The 23,444-nt window shown below is 44.3% G+C and overlaps 1 protein-coding gene across 1 annotated transcript in view; it reads left to right on the forward strand.

Moving 5' to 3' along the window:
* The first annotated feature begins 7,307 nt into the window (after nucleotides 1–7,307).
* The window catches only part of SNED1 (sushi, nidogen and EGF like domains 1), an 81,700-nt gene continuing 65,563 nt past the window's right edge, over nucleotides 7,308–23,444 (forward strand). The window contains exons 1-2 of the mRNA XM_063133226.1: nucleotides 7,308–7,425; nucleotides 8,008–8,396. Of these exons, the coding sequence (XP_062989296.1) occupies nucleotides 7,308–7,425; nucleotides 8,008–8,396 (507 nt within the window). The remainder of the gene's footprint in view (nucleotides 7,426–8,007; nucleotides 8,397–23,444) is intronic.

The raw sequence follows: 23,444 nt of genomic DNA on the forward strand, positions 1-23,444 counted from the left end.
AGGATGCTTTCTCTGAGAACATCCACAGGACAACAGACAACCCAACTAGTCTGTAGTATTTGAGAAACTACATTTGTCTTCTTGCACTTGTCAGTCCAAGATGAAGGCTCAAAGTACTATGCTTCTGTAAGATGTCTAATTACTGATTTGTGTTGGTCATAATTCAACTGGGGATGGTCAGAAACTGAGCTGGATATACTTCTTAATCTGTTTTACCTTGTGCCTAATTCATGGGCTCCTAGATCACTCTCACACAGTAGGGGCCCAGCCCCTTCCACTAAGGCCTTCATAGAATACAAATTGGGGTTGGGGGAGTCCATGTAGGTTTTTGTCATCCATGACATCCAGGCTCCAGCTGATCTCTTTCTGGCCCACTCATTCAGAACTCAGGCTGCCAGTCTTGTATTTACTCCTGCACTTCCCCCTGCAATTGTTGGGTTCCTCTATTTTTCACTCACTTTGTTAGCAGGGTTAACCAAAGACTCTGTTCTCAGCCACTGACTGAAATTCTCCACAATCAAACATCAGCTGCTCTTCCATGCATTGTAGCCATTTCCAGGATTAGCCATATTGCAGCAATAACCACAGAGTACTGAGTCAATTTAAGGACTAGCAATTTTATTATAGCATAAGCTTCTGTAGACTAGAGTCCACCATCAGACGGATGATGTGTTATGCTAAGATGACAAATGTGTATACACCTGGGTGTAGAGAAAACTGTGTCCCCATATCTACTCAGGCATCACTGTTCCTGGACCTAATATCAGCCAGAACATCAAGGGCTGGCTCCCCTGCTCATCTTCCAATGTGATGTATGCCGTTAATTGCCAGCAATGCCCAACATTCTACACAGGACAAACAGGCCAGTCCCTACATAAAAGAATAAATGAACACAAATCCAATATCAGAAAAGCCATATTCAGAAACCAGTGGGAGAATGTTTCAACTTTCCAGTCTTGCGGATAGTTTAATGTCTATTCTCCAGTTTAAATGGGATTTCCCAAGTGTGTGCATGTAAGTATTTGTGGGACATGGTTATAAGATAAAAGTGAAATCAAAAAGGGTTATGGGAGGTATAGTAGAAATCCCTGAAAAGCGACTTTATAAAGACCTGATGTGTAATCTCCCCTGTAGCATCATAAATTGCTGCAACATTTAAAAAGTATTTAACTTCTACTCTAAAGTCCATATTTTAATAATAAGTGGGGAGCATTAAGCAGAAAATTGCTGCTGTGTTTGTGATCTAAACTGAGCTTGTATTTAAATTTATATTATAATCTAGAGTGCTAGGGGGCTTTCATAGCTCTGTGAGGAAGTTTTGTGCTGCCTTTGCGAGGGTAATTTGAGTATGCTAGATAAAACGATTTGCTTAAGATAAATGTTGATTTCTTTTCTAGCTGAGACAAAGGGCTACTTGAGTCTGACATGTAACTTAAGGCAGCACATTGCTAAAAAGAATTTCCAGATCAAATTTTAGCATCTTGAGAAGAAAAAAATAAAACAATTTTGCTTGCCAAAAAAACAAAAGTTTCTTTTTTAAAAAAAAAGAAACAAAATTGTAGTACTTGGTGTCAACTGTTATGTACTCAGACTTGGCAACAACATTTAAAACAACATACACAAAGGTTCTAGAAGCCCTGGTGCTAGTCGAGGCTGAGGTGCACATAGCTAGTTGATGATGTGGACAGGATCCTTGGAGAGGTAAGAGCCACCATGTGTATGCTAGATCCTTGCCCTTCTTAGCTCATAAAAGCAGCCAGAGGGAGTGGCCGAGCGGGTAAGTTGAGTGGTCGGTGCCTCCCTTAGCCAAGGCAGGGTTCCAGCCTGCCTGAAGGAGGCGGTAATAAGACCTCTGTTGAAAAAGCCCTCCTTGAACCCCAATGTACTGAACAATTACCGGGCGGTCTCCAATATTCAATTTTTGAGCAAATTATTGGAGCGTGTGTTGGCCTCCCAACTCCAGGGATTCCTGAATGAGATGGATTATCTAGATCCCTTTCAATCTGGTTGCAACCTGATTATGGGACAGAAACAGCTTTGGTCACCTTGGTGGATGACTTACACCGGGAACTGGACAGGAGGAGTGTGTCCCTCTTGGTTCTGCTGGACCTCTCAATGGCTTTTGCTACCATGCACCATGGTATCCTTCTGGGCCGCCTCGCTGGGATGGGACTTGGAGGCACTGTTTTACAGTTGCTCCATTCCTTACTGGAGGGACGGACCCAAAAGGTGGTGCAGGAGGACTTCTGCTCGACTCCTTGGCTTTGGCCTGTGGAGTTCCTCAGGGTTCATTCCCCACCCCCCTGCTATTTAACATATACATGAAAACATTGGGAGAGGTTGTCCAGAGTTTTGAGATGTGGTGCCACCAGTACGCTGATGGCACCCTACTCTACTCCTTTCCACCCGATTCCAAGGAATCTGTTTCGGTGCTAAACTGGTGTCTGTTGGCAGTAATGGACTGGATGAGGGCAAATAAATTGAAGCTTAATCCAGACAAGTCAGAGGTTGAAAGGCAGATCAGGGAATAATGATTCAGCTTGTGCTGGATGGGGTTACACAAACCCTAAAGACACCAGTCTGCAGCTTGTATGTACTTCTGGATTCAGCCCTGAGCCTGGATGCCCAGGTTTCAGCGGTGGCCAGGAGTGCATTTGCACAGTTAAAGCTAGTGTGCCAACTGCGTCTGTTCCTAGAGATCTCTGACCTGGCCATTGTAACATTTTTTATTTATGTATTTATGTATTTATGTATTTATTTATTTATTACATTTATATACCGCCCCATAGCCAAAGCTCTCTGCCTTAGTTACATCCTGTTTGGATTACTGTAAGACGCTATACATGGGGCTGCCTTTGAAGAGTGTTCAGAAACTTCAGCTGGTTCAAAGAGCTGCAGGCGGATTGTTGACTGGTGCTGGTTACAGGGAGCACGCAACTTCGCTGTTAAAACAGCTCCACTGGCTTCTGGTCTGTTTCCAGGCACAATTCAAAGTACTGGTTATTACCTATAAAGCCCTATATGGCTCGGGTCCAGGTTATCTGAAAGACCGTATTCTCCATTACGAGTCTACCCTTGCCCTGAGCTACTCAGTGGAGGCCCTTCTCTCGGTCCCACTGCCATCACAGGCACACCTGGTGGGAATGCGGGAGAGGGCCTTCTCGGTGGCTGCTCCAGGGCTCTGGAACTCCCTTCCCAAGGAAGCTAGACTGGCTCCCTCCTTGCTATGCTTCTGGAGGCAAGCAAAAGTTTTTTGTTCCAGCAGGCCTTTGGGGAATAGTCTGGCCTTCTGGTTATACATTAGTTACATGTTGGATCTTTTTCTTAATTGTTATTTGTATTTTAAATGTTTTTAAGTGTTTTAATATTGCAGCAAGTTTAATTATATTTTTAACTTTTGTATATTTCTATTTATATGTTTTAACTGTGTATGTTTTAATTTGTATAGCCGCCTTGAGTCTCAGCATTGGGGAAAAGGCGGATATAATAATAATAATAATAATAATAATAATAATAATAATAATAATGAGGAGGAGGAGGAGGAGGAGGAGGAGGAGGAGGAGGAGGAAGCTCTTCTCTAGAACTATCATCATAATTCTCGCTTGGGGGAAATAAATTGACTGGGCCTAGCCAATAGCTAGTTGGAAGATCACTGGGAAACCCAATGTGTGCCTTCTGATGGAAGAGAGAATATAGAAAATATAGAATTCTCCCAGGAAATACTTTGGGTTATGTCCAGAGTTAGTCATATTTAGACTAGACAATAGGGGGCAATAGAGAATGTCCTGTAGCTTGATCAGTTTCAATTTCCTGCTCCCTCTCCTTCCTCTTCCTCTGCATCAATGAACTCCATGTGGCATCTCTGGGAAGGAAGCAAGTAACCATATCTCATGCCTTTGCTTATATTCACACACCCAGCTTTAGGGACTGCTTGTAGTTAAATGGTGTTAGATAGCCTTCTCTGATGATGTGTATAAAAGCACTAATAAAGTTAGTTAATTTGAACTTCTTTTAAACTGGCTCTTGCCTCTGTTTATTGCTGCTGATACTAAATGCTGTGTTGACACACTTTCTCTATATAAAGCAACTCTGCTTTAAGTTACGCCGGACTTTCCAATGTAAGGTAGGGATGGAGAATCTCCGGCTTACAGGCCAAATGTGTCCCCCAGGGTTTCCTATTTGGCCCACCAGCTTCTTCAGCTGTTACCTATGACTGGAGATAACAGGATATTTAAAGGCAATTGAACTTTAAATATCCTGCATAAAATTGAATTTCCCTTTGCTGGCATGAAAGCTGTTGCACTGGGCCTTACTCCTGAGTAGTCTTGCTTAGAATTGAGCTGTTTTGTGTGTTTGGTGGGTGAATGTCCAAATTGGTGAGAATTATAGCTATCCTTGACCCTGCCCCATGCCCCACTACTGGAATATGGTCCCTAAATCCTTCCCACCACTGCTGTAAGGCTAATAACTTGGGTTATTAAGCTATTACTCAGAGGCCTGCTGAGGTTTGCTTTTAAGAATTGGTGCCTGAGTTTGCTCATTTTCCTCTTCCCTCACTCTCCCTTCTTCCTTTCATGTTGTAACTTTTAGATTGTAAACTAGGTAGGGTCTGTCTTGGTTATTATTATTATTATTATTATTATTATTATTATTATTATTATTATTATTATCTTTTAATGCTTATGGTGGTTTTTCAAGATGAACATGACAGGCTTTGCCAAGTCAAGCTCTCTGATGGTGTTGTTGATGATTGATCTTTAACCTACTGTGTGAAAAATTCTGGCTTCAGGCATCAAAAATAAAATGAAATAAATATTTATTAAATAAATAAAATGAAACTCTTAATTGGGAGAGGAAATGGTCTGAAACCCACAATTACTGCAGCCCTTCCCCAACAGAGCTTCGGCTATTGGGCGGTATAGAAATGCAATAATTAATTAATTATCAGGAGGGGAAGGGTTGTAGCTCAGTGGTAGAGGACATGCGGAAAATTCAGTCTGTGGGATCTCCCAATACTAGGGCTTGGAAAAAGTCCAGTCTAAAACCCTGGAGCGTCACTGCCATTCAGGGTGTAAGCAGTACAGAACGAGATGGAACAATTGTCAGACTCAGTACAAGGCAACCGGACCAACTTTCTCTGGAGCTTTTGGGTTTAGTGACAGCAAGCGAATAAGGAAGAGTCTGTTGGCCTTCCCTACCTCCTGTGAGCCCCACTTTCTCCTACATTGAACATCTGACCACTGGAATAAAATCCACTCACTTTCACATTCATGTTTCATCTGGGGAAATACAACATATCTTTTCTTCTGTGCCACCCCGGCTGCGGAAGAAGCTCCCCAGAGAGGTTCGCCTGGCGCCTACATTGCGCTCCTTTCGGTGACAGTTGAAGGCCTTTTTTATTTCCCCAGCGTTTTAGTGTTGTAGTCTTTTAGCTCTGCTGCTTTAAATCTGTATTTTAAATCTTTGCATTGCTGCTAGGTTTTGTTCTGGTTGTACTTTTATGATGTAATTTTAAGCTTTTATATTTTATATTGTTTTATGCTGAACCTTGATGTTTTAATTCTTGTAAACTGCCCACACAGCTTTGGCTATGGGATGGTATAGAAATGTAATAAATAAATAATTAAATAAATAAATAACCTCTCCCTCTCAACTGGTACCAGAACATTGACACAACTAGTTTTGTTACATCATCTGGGGCTTGTCCATATGCCCTATATACCCCATAGTGGCTGTGCAGTGTTTAAAGGATGCAGCCTCCTACTCCCAACCACACTGTGGTTTTACCTTCGAAAGTGCACTTTTTCATGGTGTCCTTTTATCGTGACTTTTCCGTTTGATCTGATGCCCACCATATTGTTTCTCCTGTCTTTCAGTGGTGGGTTTGGTTTGGGGGTGTTCCTAAGGGTGGATCCCAGTGCAGGGTAAACCCAGGAACACAGGGCATTGGGCAGAGGGGGTGGGCTTGACAAGCAGGATGAACCACTGGAAAACCCAGGCTCCCTCCTGCCTTCTAGAGTTAGCATTCCCACTCCGCAGCAGTGATGCTTTGGGGTTTGGGGGGGAAGCAGCTGAGAGGCAGTGGCATACAGACACCCCCTTGATCTGTGGGTTCCCAGTGTCAGACTCTAAGCATGGTTTCAGAACCTGGTGTCAGGCTGTGGCAACTAAAGACATGTCTGCATATCTGCTTTCCATCTTATCTGTTTAACAATCTAATAGACTTTTTTAAAAATCTCCACAGAGATTGGAAGTTTGTTTGTTCTTTGTTTTACATCCAGCCTGTCGAAGAGTTTTGATGAACTCAAAAGCTAGCTTGCTTCTTTATTAGTAGTCCTAATAAAGGTATTTCCTTACTGTAACCTTTGGGGGTTCCGCCCCCCTCCCCAATGTGCCAAGAAGGCTTCTTGCATATATATTTTTATCTACATAGGAAGAATCTCTATGTAAAGAAGATACCTTTTTTACCAGTTTTGAAATCTAGACATGCTATTTTGTGAGGTCCATGAAATAGTCGTAAGGCAGTGATGAAAGGGAATGGCTTTCATCTTTGGCAGGAACTCCCATAATGTTCTGTGTTACTTAAACTCTGACTCTCTTTGGCCAGTACTCTTTCCTATCTGTCTGTTCACACCTTGGTTCGCTACTAGGAGCACAGAAAGTTGCCTTATACCCAGGCAGACATTTGGTTATACTTTTGCTCTGACAATTCCATCTAACTCAAGGATGGGGAACCACTGTCCTTCCAGAAGTTGACAGACTCCAATTCCCATCACCCCTGCCAGCATGGCAAAGGATGATGGGTGTTGTAGTCCAACAAGATCTGGAGGGCCACAGGTTCTCCATCCCTGACGTAGCTCATTGTTGTCTACATACTTGCTGTGTTTTACCCAGGACTCTTTCCCAGCCTCACCAGGAGATGCCAGGGATAAAATCCAGGACCTTTTGCAAGCGAAGCAGGTGTTCTGCCACTGATTTATGGAGTCTTTCCCCCTGATAAAGAAGCCTTGATGTAGTGGAGCAGGAATGTGGGGGAGCACAGCTCTGGCACTTTTTTCAGCCAATCCTAATGAATGAGCTATTACGCTATGGACTGATAGTCTTTGGGGCATCTCTCTATCTCTTAATGAATCAACACAGCTGTCTGCATTTTGAGTTGTCTTTGGGGGTGTAGTTATGGGGGCTTTCATGATGAGCACCTGTGCTTCTGAGTTTCCAATCATTCCACCACAAAGCAATAATGGGATCTTTGTCATTTTTCCCTTGCCACTCTATAACCCCCACACCTAGGCCTGCGCACCGCCAGGATGGATCAGAGGGACAATGGCCCAAAGACTGTGGCGGGAAATGATGGTTCTATCCCTATTGCATTAATCCAGAAGGAAAGAGCACTCAGTGGCTTGCAGAGGGAACTCAAAGGGGTGTGTACTGAGAAGTGACTCCCGCAGAGCTCAATAGGGCTAAGTAATTACTGGCTAAGTAATTCCTACTGCCCTCCCCAGCCTGGCGCCCTCCAGACGCGTTGGACTATAACGCCCACCATCCGTGGCAGCAGGGGGATGCTGGGAGTTGCAGTTGAAAGCATCTGGAGGGCGCCAGGTTGGGCAAGGCTGCGCGAGCAACAAGCGTGCCTTAGCTTCGCCTGCAGCCCGATGCGCCCTGAGCTCGCTCGCTCGCTCGCCCCCCTGCCACGCGCTCCGCCTCCTCCTCCTCCGCGCGAGCGATGGGGCTTCGCTCCCCCGTCCAGCCTTCTTAGCACTTTAAGAAAAGGCTGATCCTCCTAAGCCCGCCCCTAACCTTCACGGCCGCCTCCTTCAGGTCCCGTCCTAATTGGCTGACCAGGGCATGAATATGTATACCCTGACCTGTGTGAATGAGCCGCTGTCCCCTCCCTCGCCGCCGCGCAGAGAGGCTTAGTGTGCGCGCGGGTCTCCCCTCAGCCGCTTGCTTCGCGCCGCCGCCGCCAGACCCTCTTCTCACGTCCCCCGGCGTGACCCTGCCGCATAGCCCGCGGGGAGCTGCGTGTCCCTTCGCTGCCTGCCCGCGTCTCCGTCTTCCTGGCCGGCCGGCCGGCCGGTGCGCTGCTCTCCGCCCCCGGGCCGCGCCGTCTCCGTGCCTGCTCTTGCCACCCGTGTATCAGCGCCGCCGTCTCGCCTACTGCCCGCGGTTCGGCGCCCGCCGGGGAGATGCGGGGCCTGTCCGGCTGGGTGCTGCTGCTGGCGCTGGGCAGCTGGCTCCGGCTGCGGGCGAAGGGCGCCGTGCCCCTGCCTGACTTCTACCCCTTCGGCCCGGCACAGGGCGACGCGGCCACCCCGCAGCAAGACGACGGCGGCTCCGGGCTCCGGCCCATCGCCGTGAAGTTCCCTTTCTTCGGCGCGGCTCACACGGCGCTCTACGTGAGTAGTCGCCCCGTCTAAGGGCTGAGGAGAGCGCGGGGCTTGGCTCACCCCATCCCGAGGTTGCTTAACGCGGAGTATCTACCCCGGAAAGCTTGGCGCGCATCCTTTCAAGTCCCCATGAAGGGGTCCTTAGCCTTTGAAGCATCTGTGTCTTTTGCTTATAGTAGTAAAAGAGGGTGGTGTGTGTGTGTCCCCCTCCCCCTTTCCCTACTATGCTCGTCTGAATTGCTGCTACGAAGTGGCGCCTGTCAGCCTGGTCACCCCGGGTCAGATGCTGACTTTCTCCGTATAGCTCTGCATCCGCGGGGATGCTCTGTGTTAAAAGTTAAGTAGCATGATCCTAAACATGTCTTCTCAGAAGGAGTTCTCACTGCACTTGATGGATCTTGCTCCTAGGAATAGTGCTTAGGACTGCAGCCTTCCAGCATCTGAACTGGGCCAAAGGCGAATTTAAATTTCATTGGCTTTCTGATGGCTACCGCTGGGTGAGGAGAAAAGCTTCTGTCTTGCACTTAAGCTAGATAGCAGCTATTCTTCTCTCTCTCTCTCTCTCTCTCTCTCTCTCTCTCTCTCTCTCTCTCTCTCCTCCCTCCTTCCTTAGACCTGATGTTGGAAAGATGATGGGGTTTTATGGAAAGTCCTTTGCCTTAGGCTGTATTCACACAAAGTCACTTTCTTCAACAGTCAAGAGTTCAAATACATTTTAAAATCCTGTATGGTGCTCTCGAGTGGCCGGTGCTGATGAACCAGAGGGTGCATGGCAGCTGTGTTAAACTTTATATTGATGTGTGGGTTCATAACAGGATGCTCATATGAAATGTCTGCTACATACAGAATCAGGTTGTTTGCACACCATTGCAAACACATTTGTATTTGTCTCTTTTTTAAAAAAATGTCTTTCTGCGAATCAGCACTTATTATGGCTTAACAAAGAGGAGGGCATGTTAAGATGCAAATAATAATAATAATTTACTAGTGGATTTCTCCGAGTTCGTTGAGAAAACATAGAGAGAAGAACTATTTCTCTTTAGCATTTGTACTTCACATGACAATCCTGCCTGTAGGATTATAAGGCAGGGTGGGTAAATTCTTTCAGCCCAAGGGACAAATTCCATTTCAGAGAAGCTCTTTTGGGGTGGGGGTGCATTCCATGGTGGGCGGAGCCAAAAGGGAAAAGGGGCAGGGGCAAAAATACCTGTATTTTAGCTTAAAGCTCTTACTGTCCATAACTAAGTCTCAGGAGAGGCACCAGCCTTTTAGAAAAAAATGAATAAAAGCCTGGAAGCCACCTAATGATCAGTGGTTGCAGGAAAGGTAGTGAGGCCAGGAAAAAGGGGTGTGAGCCGTAGCCGGGGGAGGAGCCATAGCTCAGAGCACATGCTTGGCAAGCAGAAGGACCCTGGTTCAATTTCCCAGCTAGGGCAAGGAAAGAATCCTGCGTGAAACCCTGGAAAACCGCTGCCACTCAGTGCTAACAATATTGGGCTAAATGGACAAGGCAGCTTCCTATGTTCCTAGCCTCAGAGGGTCAGATTGAAACTCCAAAGGGGGCAGATTTGTTCCATGGGCTTGGAGTTCTCCACCCCTGGATTATATGGTAATTTTTGCTTAATGGAGTAGTGTGGCAGGGTTGCCTTCTAGGGGGCTGTCTTCATGGCGCTGAGTAGGCGTCACCTTCCCCCCCAAACCCCACGGTTTTACTTACCCGGGGTGGCATCGGTGGTCATCCGGGTACCGGAGCTGGGCCCCGCCCCTTCCTAGTTTCCAGCGACCAATCGCTGGTTGCCTTCCACCACGACCGCCATGGGGCAAGATCGGCCATGGAGTGAGATCAGACAGCGGAAGAGCTAGGATGATGACCTCGCTCCCATCGAAAAAGTCATGGTAAGCCCTAACATTTTTACCATGCAGCTTTGTGGGGAAGCCCTGGGTGGCTGTGAATCTGCAGCTGCGTCATAAAGCTGATGCAGCGCAGTTTCGCAGCCACCACAGGCCTTTGGTTGCATATAGACAGCCCCCAGGTGGTGGTGGACAGAAAATAGGAAGGCACCCCAAAAATCCTGAAAGAACAAAGCAGGCCTTAAGCTAGATCATGCAATGACAGGCTGAAATGTATTTATTTATTTATATAGTACCATATAAGGTGCTGTACATAGGAAAATAATAAAACAGCAACACCTTGCCACATAGGCTTACATTCTAATATTTAGATTGGTGATCATCATTGAAGGCTAAGGGTTTGTGTGTGTCTTATTTTGTTATACCAGTTTGAAAGTGTATTCCTTGAATGAGTAGGTTAAACTGGTGTACTAGAATAAGACCCTTGAAGACCTTTTTGCCCCCTGAGAAAGACCACTAGTCCAAATCCATTTTGGCCAGTCTTCATGTAATAAATTCCTACTAATACCTGCCTCTCCCTTTGTTCTTAGGGCTGTTTTCTAGCCAGCTCAGTGACCAAAAGAGTTATGTTTTGCTAGCTGCAAATGAGAACTGCCATGTTGATCCCACAAATTCACGAGGTGGATTTTAAAAAATGAGATCTGGGAAGGCAACATGATTCTGGGACTTCTGAACACGTTGCCATGTTTTTAAGCCTCCCCACCCCATCCCAAGTTTCAATCATGATTATTAAACTTGATTTCCTTATATTCTTCCTCCCTCTCTAAGTACAGATTTTCAAGTTGCTAATGAGTAAGTATGCCACTAACTGCCTTGGAAACCACATAGTCAACAAACCAGATACTAAGAACATATGAATTGCCATGCTGGATCAGACCAAGGGTCCATCTAGTCCAGCACTCTGTTCACACAGTGGCCAACCAGCCATCGGCCAGGGATGAACAAGCAGGACATGGTGCAACAGCACCCTCCCACCCATGTTCCCCAGCAACTGGTGCACACAGGCTTACTGGCAACCCAAGTCATACTGTGCAACCCAAGTCAATTTTGCTAGTCAAGATAGTTAATAACACAGCCTTGTGCTTAGGTTGACTTTAGAGTTTTGGTACTACTAAGATTAGAATGGGAGTAGCTTGATCCCTCAAAACTCACTGTAGTGTGTTCTACAGTTGTACATACAGATGGCCTGTGTGATCTAATCCAGCCTGATGGTAGCAACAACAATACCAGCATTTATATAGAGTTTTTAACTGCTCAAAGCAATTCGTGTAGACCTTACAACGCTCCTATAAGGTATGAAATATGGCAGCCAGGCTGGTCACCGGTACACCTAGGGGTGACCACGTTACACCAGTTTTAAAATCTCTTCACTGGCTGCCAATTAGTTTCCAGGTGAAGTATAAAGTGTTGGTTATTACCTTTAAAGCCCTCCATGGGTTGGGTCCAGGTTACCTGCGGGATCGCCTTCTCCCATACAATCCGCCCCACACACTCAGGTCCTCTGGGAAGAATCAACTTCAGTCATTAAAGTTAGGCTGACAGGTATTACCCAGAGGACCTTCTCTTTTGCTGCTCCCAGCCTGTGGAATGGCCTGCTGGAGGAGACTCGTCAACTTAACAGTCTATTAGCTTTCAAGAAAGCTATAAAGACTGATCTCTTCTGGCAGACCTATCCAGTGGAATTTTAAGATGTTTTAGAATGTTTAGGATGTTTTCAACAATGTATATTGTTTTAATTCAGTTATATGTATTTAATATTTACTGTTGTTCCCCGCCTCCATCAGAATGGAGAGACGGGTAAGAAATAAATTGATGATGATAACAGTATTATTATTCCCATAATGAACACAAGGGAGTGGGGCTGAGGTTCAGAAAGTGAATTGCTGGTGAATTCATTGCAAATAGGAACCAGGGGCTCTCTCATTTCTATTCCAGTCTCTTGACCAATGTGTTCCAATGAGAACTTGCATCCAAAAATCAGTGATTGGATTTGAAGGTAAGTTAACTTAAGGAAGTTAATGGAAAGAAATGTTCCTCTAGACTCCTCCCCCGCCCCACATCCCTATACCTTCCCCCTGACTCTCACTAGGAGCTTTGGTCCTCAGGAGACTTTTTTGATGGTTGCAGTAGAAAGGAGGGTATAGAACATTCCTTCTACAAACTTCCTTAAATTGACTTATTTTAGAATCCAAGCCGATATCTCCAGCATCCATTGATTCTTGGACTTTAGACCAATGATATTTGCTATACGTGTGAGAGCCTGGAGAGCCAGTGTGGTGTAGTTGTTAGAGTGCTGGACTGGGACTCAGGGAATACGGGTTCTAATCCCCATCAGCCATGAAGTTCACTGGGTAACTTTGGGCCAGTCATTGACTCTCAGCCTAACCTACCTCATAGGTTTGTTGTGTCAGTAAAATGAATAGGAGGAGGACTATGTAAGCCACCTTGAGTTGCTTGCAAGAGGAAAAGAAAGGGGGATATAAATTTAATAATAAATATATTAAATGCTGTTTTTTGTCTCTCCAGTCTGACTGGCATCTCTAGAAGGTTAGAGGAACCCTCCCTGCCCCGCCCTGCCCCGGTCTCACAAGCACATCCCATGCTAGAAATGAATGACTTTATATCTAGCTGTCTTCTGCCTAAGTTTTTTGTCTCCGATTTAAAAAAAAAGTCACTTCAAATTGTTCCAAAGCCATCTGGATTTACTTGGGACAGTCAAACAGTCTAATTTAATTTAAGGCATCAAAGCTGTAACAGGATGTTGAGAATTGGACTGTCTTTGCTATATTAGACAATTTCACTCTGTAGCCAAGCCATCCCTAAAAATTCTGGGTTCAGGGAAAATTATCTTATGACTTAGCCTCTCCAAACATTTATGCTACTGAGACCCATCAGCTGATGTAACTCTAGGGATTTTGAAAACTTTCTGGAAATATGTACTCCTCCAGTATTACACCTTATGGTTGTCACTGGTTCTGCAGGAATACTGGTATTGCTGGGTGAATCCCTTGATGAGAACTAGACATGTTATCAAAGAGTAGACATAACAGCTAGGTGACTGTAAAGTTTTCCCTTCCTGCCATAATAGGGACAGGAAATTGCTTACAGCGATGACCATGCAAAATCAAATTTCCTGAATATTGTATTTTGAAGTTACCTCTGGAGAGTCTGTTACTGCAGCAAGGTAATTCAGCAGCTTTAAGAGCTGTCTTTTCCTTTGCCTGTAAATAGGCACATGAAGGAACTGACCATTGACGTTGAGCCAACCTGAGGCTTCACCTCTTGGGTAGCACTGATCCTGGTGCTTTAAGTATTCAAGACATTTCCATCATAGCAACTTCTGTCTTGCGTCTGACTGTATGCACCTTTATCACATGACATAAGCAAATGCACAGTCAAGGAATTAGTTGCCAATGAGTGCCTCCCAACAGGTGCACACAGAGCAAAATACAGTTGCATGTGACAATATGCATGTAAAAGTAATGCATTCTCCTGCATGAAAGTGATGTTCATATCCGAAGTTTATCTTGTATGAAGTCAGACTTAAGGTTCTAGTGTCCTAGAATTAGAAACTTTAGTTATCCCCAGGCCAGTACAGCTTACCTACTTGTTGGCATTTCCTTTATAAACATGTCTGCTTGTGAAAAGGAATTTTGAAAATGTCTCCTACTTGAACATTGCATGCAGCTCTTTCTTAGCTGTTCTTCCTCTCGTGTCTCACTTGACTTGTTAGTACATGGCAACATTTTGGTGCTGTAGGAAATACCTGTACTATACAGTTTGACTCACAAATGAGCAATGCATTTGTGCAGGGCCACAGGATTTAACACATTTTGGGTGGCCTTGGATTGTGGCCAGTAGGACATCCACCCGAAGGGTGTGGGGGTTGTCTTGTCCCTGACCTCGGGCTGAATTGCTGAAACACAGCATGAGGTCAAGGACAACCTGAGCCCCACCCACCCCTGCTGGCCCTCTCCAGTTCAGAGCCAGAAAGGGGTGGCAGAGGTGTGTTGGCATTATCTGTGCCTGCTGGCTAGCTGATACTCCAACCACCCAGCAGGAATAGACAAGCCTCCACCCATGCTTGGGCCTAGGCAAGGGGCCCGTGATCACCCATCCCCCTTTGTAGTTCTAGTGTTGGGAAGAAGTTTTTGGCTTTTCACACTCACCAGAGCCTGGCTGATACAAGCCTTTGCCATGGTGGTGCAATTGGGGGTGAGTGAGATTGGCAGTCCTACTGCATGAAAAGTCAGTTTCTTGTTCCCTTATTCTTTTTGTTTCTCTTTCTCCCATTCCCCCCCCCCCCCGGCCCCATCACTGTACTGTAGCTGATTAAAGTTGTGAAGCACCCAAAAAATAGCTAAAGTGTAAAAACTGTGAAATAGAGCTTGCTAGGGCATAATGAGTATGCCAATCTCTCAAGCACCTAGCAAATTGGCGACCACGTAGTAAGCATGCTGGCACCATGACACTCGTAAAAAACCCTTTAAGGAATAGCAGATCTATTGCAGCATAAGTCTTCATGGGCTAGAGTTTATTTAAGAAGATGCATGAGGAGTTAAGTGGACTCTAGTCCACAAAAGCTTATGCTGTAATATAAATCTACTATTCTTCAAAATGCCATGGAATTGTTTTATGTTTCCTGAGACAAACCAACGTGGCTACCAACTCTGGAAGCTGTTATTGTGAATGTAGGTGAACTATTACCAAAAGTGCTCTCTTTTTAACATGGCTGAAATTGTTCCTGTAAAACAGTGAGTACAGTCTTGGCTCAGCCCTTGAGTTTTCAGGGAGCTGTGCAAGATGTATTGATATTAGTAAGGGGTTATGGCAACTTTTTTTCATTCTACAGGGAGAAAGGAAGATACAGTTTCCTGTGAGCAATGGTTTATTTTGATTGAACCATTTGCATTAGAACCAGAAGGCCTCCAAGGGGGAGGAACAGAAAAGCAGGAAGCAAAGCAGTTTCCCCCACCTTGACCACACACACACCCTTTCCAGTGTCCCGGGCCTGGTCTAATCATGCAGGAGACTGAGGTGGTAGAGTCCTCAGATAGAATGGACTGCAGGTGGGAGCTCACTCTTTTTAAGAATGTGTTCCTAGATTAAAACTCAACTGTGAATGGAAAGCCAGCACAGCAGGCAATTTTTTCTCCCTGTTGTGCTATTTTTAAAATTATTTTTTTTACTTTTCTGGATCCCCCCTTTTTTAATGTGGGGGAAGCATTCAAAAGCTTTAATTGCCTCTGTCTGCAGTATGAAGTGGCACAGTCTATTCTACAACCTCGGCATTCTGCTGCATTCCTACCTATTATTTCCCAGTGCTCAGCGGTGAGTGCCAGTTGTTATATGATCAAACCGGCACTCACCCATGCTCAAGACGGAGGCATCAGTAGGCTTGAGGGAATCCTAAGATTTGCAGAAGCACCCAAAATATTTAGGAAATACAAAACTCTGAGGAGGGAGGGACCTAAAACAAGACCAACGAGGATTGAGTATGCTCAATGGGTATAGAATGTGAATTGGCTGGGAAGCTGGGTGGAGTCACCTGATAAAGCGCAGGATTTGGCTGGTACTGGGAACAGGAGCTCTGCACAGTGCAGTGTTTTGTTGGAGGTCCCATTTGTCCCAATGACCCTGTTCAGACAACATGCTAAGCCATGGTGGTTAAGCATGTTGAGCTAAACATTATAGCTTAGCTATAACCATTCCTAACCATGGTGGCTACATAAACACACTCACTAACCATTTGCTACAAAAGGCTTAGCAGCCTAACCATGGTTTAGTGTGTCATCTGAACAGTGTCTATGTAATTCTGCTTCAGGCTTAGAGCCAGCTGTGTATGACTCCCATGGACAGAATTGTGAAAGGGGTGCAGTAAGAGCATTACAGAGACATCTGCTCCACACCTGAAATTTACTGAGTTGTAGGAAGAGATTCATCTTGTTCCTACTAGCTGAATACCCATAGAAGCACAGGAAGCTGCCATATATCTAGCCTTATATTGGTCCATCTAACCCAGTATTGTCAACACTGACTGGCAGCAGCTCTCCAGGGTTTCAGGCAGGAATTTTTCTAGTCCTACCTGGAGATACTGGGGACAGAACCTGGGACCTTTTGCATACAGAGTGTATGGTCTACCACTAAGCTATGGCCCCAGCCTATTGCACATTGTAAATCCACAGACATCGCCACCAAGAATGTGACTCGCAATTCCCTGTGCAATACAAGGAAACACCTCTTGTACTTAGTGGTGAGAAATCTTTTTGAAAGGTTGCAAGTGAAGTGAGCTCCGTGTACAGCTGCTTTCAGCTAACTGTATTGCAACAGGGGTCCCTATTTGGGTAAGACCTTGTACTTTAGTAGACTCTGAACAGGTAGAGCCAGTGTAAGGTTTAGTGTATCAGATCTAGATTTAGGGGACACTTGAGCTCAAATGTTCAGCCAATAATAATAATAATTTATTACCCAACTCTCCCTCCGGATCAAGGTGTGTGTGTGTGTGTGTGTGTGTGTGTGTGTGTGTGTGTGTGAATTGAATAACTTACCCACTTTGTATGCCATGATGGTCAGTATCCAACTGTGTTATTTCATTAGTGCAAATGTCGTTGTGCTAGTGGGAACTAAGCTCTGAACTATGCTCAAGAAAAGAATCTAACTAAAGTTACATTTGTGCAAGCAATTTTGTATAACTTGTCCTGTTGTGCATTCCCATTGTGCAACTGGTTATGCAACTGCATTGTTCAAAATGTTGTCCAACTGCTCACATGACTGGTTGCACAAGTGTAATGGGCAACTACTTGCACAGCGGAAAAATTCAGCAGAGCCCTGCTAGCGCTATTTGAGTTTGCTAAATGTCGCTGTTGGATTCTGCCCCCTGAGCTCCATTCAGAAAAGGGTAGGATACAAGTAAAATTGTGAGCTGGTGTGGTGTAAAGGTGAGAGTATTGGACTAGGACTTGAGAGACCCAGGTTCAAATCCCCACTCAGCCATGAAGCTTACTCAGTGACTATGGGCCAGTGGCACTTTCTCTCAGCCTGCCATATCTCATAGGGTTGTTGTTAAGATAAAATGGGGTGGGAGCTGGGTATGCTGCTTTGAACCCCTTGAGGGAAGGTGAGATGCAAATGCCATTAAAAAATCAAATAAACAAAATGCATTCACTTCTCAGATGTTTACTCTTGTCAGCTATCTGGAGAGATCTAAGGGGCAAAACCACCCAGAGAGCCTCAGTTATGGGGTGGTATATAAATTTAATAAATTTAATAAATAAATAAATAAATAAATAAATAAATAAATAAATAAATAAATAAAAGCATGTTTCTGCCTGCTTGGAAGAGAAGGAAAAGTTGTGGGGAAGGCATCCTTTCTGCTTCCCATTGAGAGCTTATCATTGTTTTGTAGATCCCTGCATTTGAAGCAGGGATCTAGCTTGCCAGAGTCAAGTTGGGGCAAACAACTTAACCAGAAAAGAAAACAGGTTTTGCTTTTCTGCCTGTTTGTGTGCTTAATCTGAAAAATAGTGCCTTGCAAACAGTGGTGACTGCGTTAAACAATGGATGCAGGGGAGAAGAGGTCAAGCCAGGGTAATGCAAACTACTTGCAGGGAGGAAAAAGGCATCAGCGAAAGTTAGTTGCAGGGACTCCACAGAAATGTGGCTTTGGCTTGCCGCAATGCTACAAGAATGGGTTCCATCCCGAGGAGTCTGTAAGTGGATGGAACGTTGGATAGTTCATTAGATTAGGAGTGGCGACTTATTAGTCACAAAAGGTTACACAGCGAATACGTAATTAGGAAGAAGGCTGTGTTTAATTTGCACATTTGAATATAATTAATGAGCAACTCTGCATTGGTAAGACTTCATCCGGAATATGGTGTTCAGTTCCTGAGCTCTGATGCCTGGAAAGATGTTGACAAGACCAAAAGAATTTGGAGAAGAGCAATGATGACTCTACAGGGTGACATGAGGAAAGTCCAAAGGTTGGGAGAGGACGGCTTCCCCCTGTTGAAAAGGAGATCAAATGGATTGGGTGGGAGCCAGAGGGGTGGGTTGCTTTAGGTTGGCCATTTTTCAGCTTTTTTAAAAAAAATGTCACAAGAAGAGGAACAATCTTTTGAAAGGACAAGAGATGTGATGACTTTGCACGAAGGCAGATTGTGGTTAAATATTATGAACATTTAGAAAGTTTCTTGAAGATCTCAAGAAAAAATTGGCTAGGCATCTGGTAGGGATGCTTCATATTATTCATTTATCACATTTGTATCCCATTCTTTCCCTTCAAAAGTCCAAGGGGGGTATACATCAGGTTTTAATTTTATTCCTTCAGCAACTCTCTGAGGTAGGTTAGGCTAAGACTGTTCAGGCTACATGCTAAGCCATGGTTAGGCTACTAACCCTTTTGCAGCAAATGGTTAGTGAGCCTGTTTAAACCATGGTTATATAGACCTCATAGTCAGGAATGGTTCACATGACACGCTAAGCCATAATATTGAAATCAAAATGCTTAACCACCAGGGCTTAGCATGTTGTCTGAATGGGGTCACTATGACTTCCCCAAAGCCACCAAGTGAGCTTCATGGCTGCATGAGCAGGTGAACTACTGTTTCCCACATCCAAACCCAACTCTGTAGTCTTTGTGCCGCACTGGGTGTTGTAGGAACAGCCAGTGGGCGTTGGGCTAGATTCTCTTACACAGTAAAAGAGGCGATAAACCTGTTTCTGGATTATGCCACTTTGGACTACAGGACTTGCATTTCCTTGATTTTGTTTTTTTATATATAATTTCCCCACATGTAAAAAACTAGCATGTCAGAGAGAAGGCTAGGCTAGAACCCTTCTTCCTGACATTTGGTTTTCAATGAGCAGGGAATCCTTTCCTCCTTGCCTTTTGCTTTGGCACAGCAAACCACTCTATTCTATGGGAAAGTGTTGTGGAGCACCTTCAAAACAGAAACTTCAGACATCTAGAGTAGATTCTGTTTTCCCATTGTTTCCCCCCTCCCCCATATATATTATTCCCTTTTCTGTTGACTATTGTTGGTTTTTGAGTTTCCACTGAAATTAGTATAGTTGTCTTTTCGTTCAGCTGCTGTGTTTCTTGATGTGTATCTTGATTAGTTGCTTTGACTTGCTTACAAGATACAGAGGGTTAGAAATCTTAAACAGTTTCATTCTAGCCTTTCCAAATGTTGGGCTCCTATGCATTTAAGCGAGAGAAAAAACCAACCGTGTACTGATCCATGAAGTCATTTTCTTTTCCTAAGGAGTGGAGCTAGTTAGGCTTTTTAAGCTTTCACAGTTGTTCTGATGAAATGTTGCAGCTCTGACATAGGACAATAACATATACTTTAAAACTAATTTGGTACTTGTGTTTAGTGGAAGAATAAGGTGTGCGGCACAATTCTATGCTTGTTTACTCAAAAGTTAGGGCCAGTGTGGTCAATGGAGCTTACTCCCAGATGCGTGTGTGTAGAATTTTGGCCTGAAAGTGGACGGGGGTTACATTTCTATTTTGACAATTCCGAACAGAAACTCTTGTTACAATATGCAAGAGGATGACTCTTTAGCCAGGTTCTTATGGAATCCTAGACAATCTATGTGAACGTTAATACTATCCCACCAGGAATCCATAGCAGTCAGCACTTGTAAGTTGCTGGTACATGCTGCGAAATGCCCAAGGTGCATGGGTTGATTATGCATTTCTCAATCCTAAGACTCTTCCCCTACTCAGCCTCTTGCGTCTTGACTGCCATCACTACTTGCTCCTTCTAACTACTGTTCCTTTATTTTTCTGAGGTTCCTGGAGATGGTTTCCTCTCTCCGATATCTCTAGGTACTCACTTTTCTCTGCCAATTTAAACATGCAGGTCTTTTACACCTAAACCCATCATTATTGTTGATTATCACCACCATTGGGGGTGTGGAATGTCTGCTTATTCCACCCTACCATCACTTTCCAACATGGTTCTAGCATGGTTTCACATTGCACACCTTCCTCAGGAGCCCGGGTGCATGCAAAATAGCCCACTGTCAAAGCATTGGAATACTGGGCTCCAATATTCACAGATCAGTGTGGAAATGTAGTCTTTGTGCTTGCATTCCAAAATTCATAGGACACTATGCATCAATATTTAGTACTGTAGTGTGTTAAAAAAAAAAGTCATACAACTCCCAGCATTCCCCTGCCAGCCATGTTGGCTGGGGGATACTGGGAATTGTAGAACTTCTTCTGTCTAAACATGCATAGGATTGTGCCCTTAATCTGTACTAAGTCAGGCCAATAGTTACAGTACCACACGGTATTTACTTCTCTTCCATATACTTCCCATCCCAGATATCTGTCCACATTCCTGCCTGGTGGTGTTTTTCTTTAGCCAGCACCCTGCTGTCACTTCCAGGTTCAATAACTATTTATTTACTCAACACTCTCTGTTGTACTTGTTGGCTGTTGCCATGATGAACAGTGAGAGTGAACATCTTTGAACTTCTACTCATCTTGTACATTTTAGCTTGTGAGAGCACCAAAGTTTTCTGTAATATTTTGGTTCACATCCTGCCAATGCTAATCAATTATTTAGTTCCCTTATTCAGTTCCATGTAGACTTTGCTATCACCCATATTCCAGCTTCCATAAGGATCCCAACCAGGATGTACTTACAGCTTAATCTCCTTGTGAATAATAGTAGACCACAAACATGACCACAGTGTACTGAATGTGCAGAAACCTTTGCCAAGTCGCTACTCTACAGAATTTGAACTGGGATCCCACAGAATTTGTGGGATACCCAATATTTTCACCGTTGTGCCTAGGAAGGTGAATGCTCTGGTGATTTTTGTTCCTTGTAATAATTGAGATTTTGTGTAGAACGTATAATGTCAGTGAGGAAATATAACTATAATTGATAAAATAAACACGTTGGCCTAGTAACCCTGAGGCAGATTAAGACACTTTTTCTTGAAAAGCAGCTTTAAAAAACCAAACAAAGATTTATTCTTCACAGTAAATGAAAGTTGATGTGCTAGTCTCAAAATTCAGCCACGGACTGCAGGAGCCTTTGTTTTTTTCTTCTCCCCTTGCTCCCATTTTCGATCACTAAAGAAGGATTTCACAGGCCCACAGTGGTGCAAGGCAGAAAGAGTACTCTCCACCTTCTCCCCCTCCCATTCTGCCCAAATGCCCCAGGCTCCCTTAGAGGCTGTTCTTGAAAGCTGTTTAATTTGAAAATGCTAAAATGTTTCCCAGCCCTTCACTTCTCTCATAGTTCTTTGCTTCAACCAGTTTAATCCTTCCCTTTGTTACCCTAATGTGTTGGGGTGTAGTTTTATAGGTTGTAATAGTATTATGTAATAATTTTATAATCCACCTGAGATCCTGCCCAGCATATGTTATTGGAGTACATACATCAGTTGCATACTATTTTTCCTTTCATTGCTTGTTGTCAGTGAGTTTTGCGTTGTTGTTGTTGTTGTTGTTTTTAATCAATAAAAACGCAGCTCCCTCATGCATACTTCAGCCTCTCCCCTGCCCACATCCAGACCACACTGGCTCAGCTCCAATTTGTACAGAATGGCTGTAAAATGCTCCTATCCTTTGTAAGAGAGCCAGACGTTTAGTGGGTTGCCTTTGGCAGTGCTGTAAAAGGCAACACCAAGTGCAAGGCAAAGATGAGTCAGGCTAAGGAAGTCCGCGCTAGATAGATTTTCTTGGTGCAATAAAGGCTTTCTTCCTCATGGAACATGAAAGGGTCTCTCAGAGGGGCTAGAACCACTCACCCACCCCACCCCAAAGTCCTATCTGCAAACTATGCCTTAGCCTCACAGGCTGCACAGCTGGTCCCAGTCATTGATAAGGACTTATTCCTGGGGCTAGAAGTGCTAGAAGTTGTCCTCTTTCATACAAGGAGACAAAGGAACAAATCCTTCAACATTGTGATGCATATACACAGCATCCTTAGCTCCCCAATCTGCCTCTCATCTGCTTTTTCCAGTACAGGATTATTATTATTTATTTATTTATTTATTTATTTATATAGCACCATCAATGTACATGGTGTTGTACAGATTACACAGTAAATAGTGAGACCCTGCCGCATAGGCTTACAATCTAATAAAGTTGTAGTAAACAATAAGGAGGGAAAGAGAATGCAAACAGGCACAGGGAAGTGTAAAGAGGCACTGGGTAGGGTGAAGCTAAACAGTATAGAGTCAGAACAAACTCAATATTTAAAAGCTATAGGGAACAGAAAAGTTTTTAGCTGAGTTTTAGCGGGGTGGTGGTGGTGGAGGGCACCATTTTAATATGGTACTTGCAAATGGAGGGGACTGAGCATATATTTTGGATCCAGATACTTGCCAGAACAAATGCATTTTACCACCACTATAGGCAAAATATTTTAAACAGCTTCCTTTCTTGCCCCTTTGCTCTGCAGCAAGGGTGGGGAACATGTGGTCCTCCAGATGCTGGCGGACTGCAACTCCCATTAGATTTAGCCATCATAGTCAATGGTGAGGGATGTTGGGAGATACATTCCAACAACATCTGGAGGTATACACATTCCCCATCCCTTCCCCTCAGCTCTCATTATGGGAGGGGCTGTAGTCCAGCAAGTAGCACGCATGCATTCTGTGCAGGAGGTTGTACATGCAGTCCCAGGCATCTCCAGTTAAGAAAAAGTTCAAATGTCTGACAAAAGTATTTCCTATCATCTGATAATGGGGATTGCTGCTACCTGTCAGAGTTGACAGTACTGGGCTAGGTGGATATATAGGGCCTGTTCCCATACCCAGTTGTTAAGTGTGGGTTGTTGAAAGAGGTTTGTTTGTTGAACCGTGAATTAGTGTTTTGCCTGAACCCAGGACATTTTCCCCAAGGTAGCTTGTTAGCCATGCTGTGTAGCTTGTTAACCACCCTGACAACCTAACAAACCATACATTCTCAAGGTGTCTTGTTCAAGAAAAATAAGCCTCATTGCAGAAAATGTTCTGAGATCAGGCAACATGTTAATCCACAGTTCAACATACAATCCACTTTTCAACAACAACCCACACTCAACCACTAAGTGTGGGTTGGGTTAGTATGTTGAATGAACCCAGTCATAGACTAGTTTCATACAATCACGGAGGGTGAAATAAGCCATGGTTTCT

Source organism: Elgaria multicarinata, chromosome 8 (genome assembly GCF_023053635.1).
Source record: "Elgaria multicarinata webbii isolate HBS135686 ecotype San Diego chromosome 8, rElgMul1.1.pri, whole genome shotgun sequence".
Lineage (NCBI taxonomy): Eukaryota > Metazoa > Chordata > Lepidosauria > Squamata > Anguidae > Elgaria > Elgaria multicarinata.